The sequence below is a fragment of the Lathyrus oleraceus genome, chromosome 7 (genome assembly GCF_024323335.1).
Source record: "Lathyrus oleraceus cultivar Zhongwan6 chromosome 7, CAAS_Psat_ZW6_1.0, whole genome shotgun sequence".
In the NCBI taxonomy this organism is placed as follows: Eukaryota; Viridiplantae; Streptophyta; class Magnoliopsida; order Fabales; family Fabaceae; genus Lathyrus; species Lathyrus oleraceus.
Window position 1 is genome coordinate 427,957,105 of NC_066585.1, and position 9,183 is coordinate 427,966,287.

Sequence of the window (9,183 nt, forward strand, 5' to 3'; positions counted from 1 at the left end):
ATTTGAAGTGATTTTGAAGTTTGACCTTTCCATTTTATTTTAATTCAAGTTTATTTTTAATATTAAAAAAATGCCAAAAATATTTTATTCTTTTCTTGACATCCAATCTTCATCTCACTTCTGTTTTTGATTGTTTGACCTTGACTTTCAATGTTATTGGTCAACATATGAGGATTTGTACACGAGGTTTCATTTAATGCACTTTAATTTTGTCATTTCCATTTCTTTTATTCATCTCCATCTTCTTCTTCTTCTTTTTCTTTTTGATCAATGAGTTGAAGGTTGATAAGTTAGCATTGATTAGAGAGATTTAATCTTCCTTGATTCAAATCTAATTCATCTTGATCAATTGATCAAGTGAATGGCTTTGCATTAAGGATAGGTTGTCTTTTAAATCATGCAAAAGGCTTAAACCAATACAAGATCATTTCTCTTCTTCTTTTTGGCATGGCAAGTTTTTGGGACTTGGTTCACTAATCAAGACTCCTAACTTGTGTTTGTTGCCTACATTATTATTGACCGGCCTCAGATAGTTGTGACTTCTACATAAGTCCAATTACGATTGCTTAACATAGCGCTAAATTTGCCTTATGGCCCACTAACTACTAACACTAACCATTAACAATTAACCTTTACTTTATGCAATTTACTTTTATGCAATTTACTTTTATGCAATTTACTATTCTTGCATATTTTATTCATTTGCTTTTCTCTTTGCTCACTTGAGCACATGTTTATGTTAATGCCATTTGCCTTTTGCTCACTTGAGCACATAATTGTGTATATATTATTGTGCTTGTGTTTTGTTTTGATTGTTGTGGACCAAATGCAAAGAAATGGACTTAGTTTCTAGGACTTTCCTTATGCAAAGAAATGGAGAATTGGACTTAGATTCTAGGACCTTTCCTTATGCAAAAATGGGAGTAAAAGGATCTTAATGATGAAAATGGAATTAGAAGGACCAAATCTCTAAACTCACTTTTATCCATTCTTGTTTTACCCCATGGAACTTTTGATGTGTGTGCTTTTATGCTAGGAGTTCCCATTTGAGCTTAATTGGAGGATCATTACCATGTTCATCCAAGTGGAAGATACAAGATACATTGAGGATCTCTTATGAGACTTGTTTGATTGCTTATACTTTGTGCTTGCTTATTCCAAAGGATGGGAGCTACTTGGATCATCAATATGATCTCAAGAGAGGAACTCCTAGTGTGGTTTTATTTCTTATCCCTCATCTTTTTGTTTTCCTTAGGATTTAGCCATTCTTCTTCATCTCTCCACTCTAACCCAAGCCAAAACTTTTGTGCAAACATTTAACTATTATTTTCAACATTAGAAACCTAAGCCTTATGCTTTTGATTTTCAAACTTTCTTTTCATAACACTTATTCTGAATTGAACTTTTAAGTCAATTTTGACCACTTTTGTATATACTTCCAATTGGTAAATATAACTCATTCAAATTTCTTTTTGTGGTTCCAATGGCCACTTCTTAATCAAAATCTTTCATAACCTTTAGCTATTAGGTTTGAGTTATCCTTGTGGTAGATGTAATACTCACCTATATCCTTAGTGATGGACAATGAGCCTTCCATGCTTATTATAGGGTTAACCCCTCACTAGCATGTTGAAGTTATCCTCACATGGTGGATTTGTGATTTGGTTGAGTTTTCTCCCTTTGATAACAAAAGACCTTAAGGCTTTTGGACCAATCAATTCCACAACTCATTTTGAAATTTTTACCCCGAACTACGAGGTTTTGATCCTAATCTTTTTATAAGATGGTACGTAGGCAATGAGTTTATCCATCCAAACACAAAATGTAAATAACTTGTACATTCTCTTCTCATCTCTTCAATCATGTTTGCACAAACAAATTTTTTCACAAGACAACAACCTTTACAACAAGTATGAAAAGGGCTCCCTAGGAGTACCTAGGATGTTTTGGGTGCCTAACACCTTCCCATTACATAACCAACCCCCTTACCCAGATCTCTGTTTCTTTTACTAGTTTTTGTTAAAAACTATTAGGTTTTTGTTCGCTTTCTAACCATTCCTTTGGATAAATAGAAGTGCGGTGGCGACTCGACTTTGTATGATTTACCTTGGATTTAGTCAATATCTCTAATGGTAACGAATACTCCGCTACACCCGCGATGCATGAATCAAATCCTCATGAGTCTTAAGTTTCTCTTTAAGGGTCTTGTTTTCAACTGACAAATAAAAAATAGCAGTCCTCATTTGTTCATATTCAGATGATGGGATACCGTCAGATGTGGAAGAACTAGTCGTTTTGTACTTTGCTGCTTCTGTCCCAAACCATATATACGGTCCTTCTTGTCCACTCCTCCAACAACATCTAAGAAGATGATGTTGTCAGATTGATGACTAGAAACATCATCTTCAGGTGCCTTTTGTGAGTCCCTCTCAATAATTCTTTTTTCATACTCCTTCTAGAAATAATAATTAAGTAGAGAGGAAGAATATAATCAGGCAAAATACAAAATAACATAATATTAATAATTCATAAGAACTCGCACAATCATGAACTTGCACTAGTATAATAAGTTAAAATAATCTTAAATTTTAAAATACATTGCAACAATCCTAAATTTGTGTTAGTATACATCATAATATATTACAAAATTTGATGTTAATCACAAGCTTTAGTAAAACCATGCTTAACACATGCATTAGTACATCCACATATAGTACAAACATTTTAGGAGACAAACATTTTAGGAGATAAAAGCATTAGAACAACATTAATACAAGCATAAGTTGATGCATTAGAACATCATTAGTACAACTACATGTAGTCTATAAATATGCTTTACAAATCGAACCTTCCACATGAGCCAAATTTGTTATCTTTTGTTTTTAAGTTCGAATGAACCTATTGATCAAATCAATATATACTTAGAGAAATGAAGAAATGGATATATCCATCTATATATCTTTTAATACAAGCATATGTTGATACAAGCATATGTTGCATAATTAACCTTTCAAATGGATATATCCATCTATATTGCACGAGACCACCAACTCTTGCTTTGTACCATTGAGTCAAAAAAGCTTGGAGGAAATATTTGTTCTAATTTGCACATTTTTATTATATTGTACAGTCACGTGGACCATTCTTAAATTGCATAAATAAGTTTAAACTTTTTCAATAGTATTATAGGGTTGCATTACTTTTCTTGAATCATGAGAGAATTGTTGGGAACCGACTTACAGAGGTATACTAACAAGATGAATACATGTAAATATTTCTTTACAGAATTTCCATAGCTTGTATCATCTACTGAGGCAGTACCAAAGACTTCTAAAAACAGTAGCATAAAGTTGAAATCAACAAGGATTGTAAATGAAGTTAAAAGAAAAAGATGCAAAAGCAATCTACAGTCAGAGAGAATAGTGGACCAACACTGTATACGGAAGCACAATAAATATAATAAATGAGATCACAAGAAAGAAATGAAAAAAATCCTCACTAACTCGTATGACAATCAAAGCAAATCAGCCATGGCTACCAATGCAATTAAGACAACTATGTCTGACATACTAATTCTTTCTAGTTGTTGATTAACTAATGACATAACCATTAGGAGATTCATGAATCAAACAATGGCAGTGAAATATAAGGAGTAATTCATTCTAGTCTTGTACTCATTAATATAAATAGAAGAACCCCAAAAGAGTACCACATAAATTCAAAACACTTAATTACAATGTCTCAATTGAAATAGAAAAATCTTAAGAGTAAGCTATACTTTTTATACCGTAAATTCAGAACACATAAATCCAGTGATCATATGATATCACAAACATGGATGCTATGATTTACTTTAAAAGATATATTTTATATTAAGGTGTTATATCTAATTTGTTCTCCTCTTTTCACTTTTATCTGATTTTTGGTCTATAATACATCTGCATACTCATTGACATTATAAGACATTCATTTACCATTGCATTTATTTGAAGTAAACATCATTGATTCAAAGATCTTTTGATGTTTATGATTAACATGGAACTAGAGTTTCCTTGAGGATCAAATCTATGGTATCTTGGTGCTTCATTGACTAGTAATGACCACTTCTCTTGGACTCAAAGCTGTGGAACCCTAAGTTTTTTTTAATCTTTGGCACTTGTGGATTATATGGATTGATCATGGCATTGGAATTGATTGTTGATCGCAAGTTTTACTTGGTCAACCATGAAAGATTGACTTTGACTTTGACTGATTAATTTCTTTATGGGTTTTTTTAATACACTAGTTCATTAGTTGTTTGGTTTGGATTCAAGGCAAGGCATTATAATTCACAATTCAGACAAGATCAATTCAAATTCGAATATTCAAATGCCAATTGGAGGAACAAATGTTTTTTTGAAGAACAAGTTGCATTGCCATTCAAAGATCAATTTCCATCACAAAACCTTCAAACATTCCATTACAAAAGTCAAACAAAATTCTATAGAAAAAATGCTAATTCGATCTAGAGTTGACTTTTGGTCAACTGTTGACTTTTTGGTCAAACATTTGACAAAAGTCAACGACCTATCCTAAACCCTATTCTATTTTTCTTCATTTACAAGCCATCCCATCTTTGTGATTCTCCAAGCCTCCAATGTTTTCAAAATCCTTCATGCCTTAGTGCTAAAATTCTTCATGCATTGCCAACCTTGCATGCCATTATGATGCTGTCTTCAAAGCCAAGCCATGACCCCACCAGCCAGTCCTGGACCAATCACACCAACATACATAATCAATAATCAAACAAACCATGGTAGACACAAGCCAATTCCCATTCAAAGTAAACCATTCATCAATTTCCAAATTAGTCAAGTAAGCATGCATTCAATTCCATATGTACATCATGTCAAGCATTTAGGCCAATGAAGTTCAATACATAGAAGAACAAGTCAGGTGCATTCAAGCATATCACTTAGTTTCACCATAAGCATACATCTAAACCAAGAATCACAGTCCAAAATTCCAAACCTTAACCACTAATAGTCATACAAATTAGCATAACAACTCAATATTAAACAAGTTCTAAATATTTCATTTAACTTATGCTAACAGTCACTCATGTTTGCACTAATCATAGTAGGTTATGCATCAAATAATCAAGCGATGCAATCACATCACTACATGTTCTAACTGATATAACAAACTAACTTCATAACTGACATCACCATAAACACGTTAACTAACTTCTAAAAGTCCCATTGATCCAAAATCAGTCCATGGCAGTTCTTCAAACAGTTTAAATTCATTAACTCAAACCTAACAATTCAATTAATGATCTGCTACATATATGCACTAATTGACAATTCCAAAACAATAGCAGCCTAGACCATGACATCAAAAAACTAACATTCACATTTTCATAACACCAATTCAATTCAATGATAACTAAAACTTTTTCAACTTCTAACATTTAGCTAGCTGCTATAGCAAGATTTTAACAATGATTAACTCATTCATTCAACTAACAGCCTCATAATTACACTAACTATTACTAACAGGAGGAACCAACTTCACTTCTAACTAAAGCCTACTATAACTCACTAACACTTTCAATTCAAAATCAACTAACCTCAACTAACCTCAAGTTCAAACGCCAACTAACTTTAACAGAAAATCTAACAGAGTTACATTCATCATAACTAACTTTCTCTTTGATTCAACTAACAATCTAACCCTGCCCTAACTACAAACAAACCTGCCATAGCTTTCCCTAGTTAGTTGCATAAACATCCCTATAAATCCGCCCATTCCCTATTCATCATCGAATCACAATTCACAAATTCACTGAAATTCTCCCTCTCTGCAAATCTTTCACTATTCTCTCACGCACATACAACAACGAACACAGAGCAACACCAATTTCACCTACAAACTACACTCTTAAGAAGAAGAAGAAGAAGAAGGAAATTCCACTGTGATAACTTGGGATTTGAGTTGTTTACCTCATTGCATAATTTCTGATACTCTTGTTCATCATCTTCTTCTTCAACTTCTACAGCTCCGGGGCCAATCTTCACCTAGTAGGTGAGTCTCTTCCTCCTTGATACACACTGAAGTCGTTACCACCATGTGGAATTAGGTATGAGGAATCAAAGCCCTAACGTTTTAGGCTTTGATTCCTCCTCTGTGCCATTTAATTTCATATTCCGTTTTTAGGGTTCATACGATTTTCTGCTCGGTTTGGATTATCGGTGAGGAATTAGAGAAAAATAGTTTGAGGATGAGAACAAAACATAAGGCAATGAAAGAAAAAAAGAGAAAAATCAAAAGATGCTAAAGAGAGTCCTACATCACAATCAGTTGAATCTCCCCACTTGAATGGAAACAATATTATGAGATGAACACATTAACTTGAGAATATTAACATATAATATAAAATACACGTGTCAATCTAAAAAAGGATAATTGCAGTAATATAATAACCACCATAAAATGTTCTACATCATTTGCCAAAATCTCCTCACACGATTGTTTCACATATCTGATATGGTAACTCTTTAAAATATTGAAGTAAACCCATAACAAAATTCAAGAAAATCAATCCGGTTTAACTCATTCTAACATTGGCGGCATAATAGGAATTAAAATCAAGAAACTCATACCTCAAATTTTATTACTCTGTGAAAATGTCCCTCTTCTCATTTTTTTCTTGTTTTTTATATCCAAGTTGACAAAAAATAAAACATTAATATCATCAAATCTAAGAAAACATTAAAATGAAGATGATAAGAAATTAGGTTACAAAAAATTTACCTTGAAAGGGATAGAATAGAATATTTTATTATAATTAGTCATAATTAATTTTCTATAATTATGTTGTATCATAATTAGATAGTCGATCAAATGTTACACATTGATGTATATATATTCTATTCAGATAAATGAGAAGAACATGATTTCAATTATCTTACATGGTATCAATCCTAACCGATCCCTTTCTCCAAAAAAAAAAGCAAACGTAGAAACGCGTTTCTTCTTCTCCCTCGTTACAATCCGCCGCCGCATGCTTCTTCTCTCTCCTGGAAGTCTGCCGCCGCAACAGGACTATCGTCCTCTGTACCGCCGCCACCGAACACCAGAACCACCATATTCTCTCGCCTTCCGCCTCTGTTCGTGTCGCCGTCGTCGCACCTGCAGCCATGTTTGAATCATACCATTCAGAACACAGTGACGCCGATACCCACAAATCCGCCAATACTGGTGATTTAGGCCAGCCTAAGAACACCACGTTTCGAGGTTTCAGATCGGAGTTTCATCCCGCTCTTGCCGTCCCCAATATTAGGAACCACATTCCTATTATTCTTAAGATGGAAAACGATCAATATGGTACCTGGGTCGAGCTTTTTCGCATCCATGCTCGCTCACATCGAGTCCTGCATCACATTGTTCCATCTATCGGAAAAGAGCCACCAACTGTTACCGACACCAACCATGAACATTGGTCCACTCTTGATGCCACCGTTCTTCAGTGGATTTATTCCACTATTTCTACCGATTTGCTGACTACTATTCTAGAACCTAACTCCACTGCAATAGAAGCATGTAATTGCTTGGAAGATATTTTTCAGGACAACCAAAATGCTCGAGCTGTCACTCTTGAGCAAGAGTTTTCTAACACTCGTATGGAGAATTTTCCCAATGTCTCAACTTACTGGCAACGCCTTAAGATGCTTTCTGATCAGTTGAGAAATGTCGGCTCCCCTGTCAACAATCATCGTTTGGTCCTTCAGCTGATCTCTAGTCTCCCAGGAGCTTACCGCAATGTTGCTACTTTGATTCTCCAGAGCAACCCTCTTCCGGCATTCTATCAGGCTCATTCCATGCTCACTTTGGAAGAAGCATGTATGGCTAAGATGGCAAACACATGCTCTCATGCTGTTATGCACACCACTTACTCGAAACCTACTGAAGACACCTCTCAGCGTGGCAACCGTCGCCCCAGCAACCGTTCTCGCTCCCGTGGCAACCAGGGTCGCGAAGGGGGACGTGGTAACCACAGTGCACCGCAATCTGGAGCTCTCAGCGCTCCCTCACCTTGGTCCGCTCCTCCTTGGCAACAGCAACAACAGTACCCAACCTGGCAACCATGGGGTTGGACTCCACCACCATGGACTATGTCACCGTGTCCATATCCCACTTCTTAGTGGACACGCCCTGCCGGTCCTCCTAAGTAGCCAGGAATTCTAGGACAATGTCCTCAGGTGTATGCAACCTCTACCTCATCTCAGATATCAACAAACATTGAGACCGCAATGCACACCATGTCACTCAACACTCCTGACAATGAATGGTACATGGACACGGGCGCAACATCTCACACAACCGCATCACAAGGTAATCTCTCGTCTTATTTTCCAGTAAGTAATTCAAATCAGAAAGTCATTGTTGGCAGTGTTGGTGTAAGCCCTAGAGGTCAATACTTTTGGTACTTGTATCGAATTATTTATTAATAATAAAAGGCTTTTTTCTTTATTATGGTTGTTTAATAAAGTCCCTAGAATAGCTAGTCCGTTTAATGCATCAAGTGTGACTTGATCATGAGACCACATTAAACATAAGGACATTATTCTTAAAGTATCCGTAGTCGAGCTTTATTGTGAAGTGGGATAACATTAAAGCATTAAGACTATTATGTTTGTAGACTGATGATCACATCTCATGGATCATGGATAAAGAGTTATCAAGTCTTAAACATAGGTATGAATATTAGGAGTAATATTTATACCGGATTGACCCGCTATGAGAATACTATATAGAAAGTTATGCAAAATGTCATAAGTTATTCTCATGGTGATAATGGTGTATGCCACTCTTCGACCTGAAACCACTATGGACCCTAGATGTAGAGTCGAGTGCTTTTTTGCTGATCTAACGTTGTCCGTAACTGGATAACCATAAAGACAGTTGATGGGTACTCCACGAAGCATGCTGAGGGACATGAATGTCCTAGATGGAATTTGCCCATCCTGCGTAACATGATAAATGTCTATGGGCCCAATATTGAACTGGACAAGGATGACACGGTCTATACCTTGTGTTCAATATAGACATAAGGGCAAAGGGGTAATTATACACATAATTATTATCACAGGAGGTTTTGTCAGATCACATGACATTTTCGTGTCTTGGGTAGCAGTGTGT

At 35.4% G+C, this 9,183-nt stretch overlaps 1 protein-coding gene and 1 long non-coding RNA gene across 2 annotated transcripts; one reads left to right on the forward strand and one right to left on the reverse strand.

Annotated features, from left to right (window-relative positions):
- Positions 1–4,412: 4,412 nt before the first annotated feature.
- Positions 4,413–6,649, reverse strand: LOC127106763 (uncharacterized). Its single transcript, XR_007795485.1, has 2 exons — positions 5,985–6,649; positions 4,413–4,747 (listed from the first exon to the last, which is right to left on the reverse strand). It is a non-coding gene; the product is annotated as an uncharacterized LOC127106763 (long non-coding RNA).
- A 532-nt stretch (positions 6,650–7,181) lies between these two features.
- LOC127104195 (uncharacterized) lies at positions 7,182–8,186 on the forward strand. The gene is made up of 2 exons (XM_051041397.1): positions 7,182–7,310; positions 7,383–8,186. The coding sequence occupies exons 1-2, from the start codon at positions 7,182–7,184 to the stop codon at positions 8,184–8,186; spliced, it is 933 nt and encodes a 310-aa protein (XP_050897354.1).
- Positions 8,187–9,183: the final 997 nt, after the last annotated feature.

Coding starts and splice junctions, on each gene's coding strand:
- LOC127104195 (XM_051041397.1), top strand. CDS start 7,182: ATGTTTGAATCATACCATTCAGAACACAGTGACGCCGATACCCACAAA. Junction 7,311..7,382: donor AGTTTCATCCCGCTCTTGCC/GTCCCCAATATT, acceptor ACCTGGGTCGAG/CTTTTTCGCATCCATGCTCG.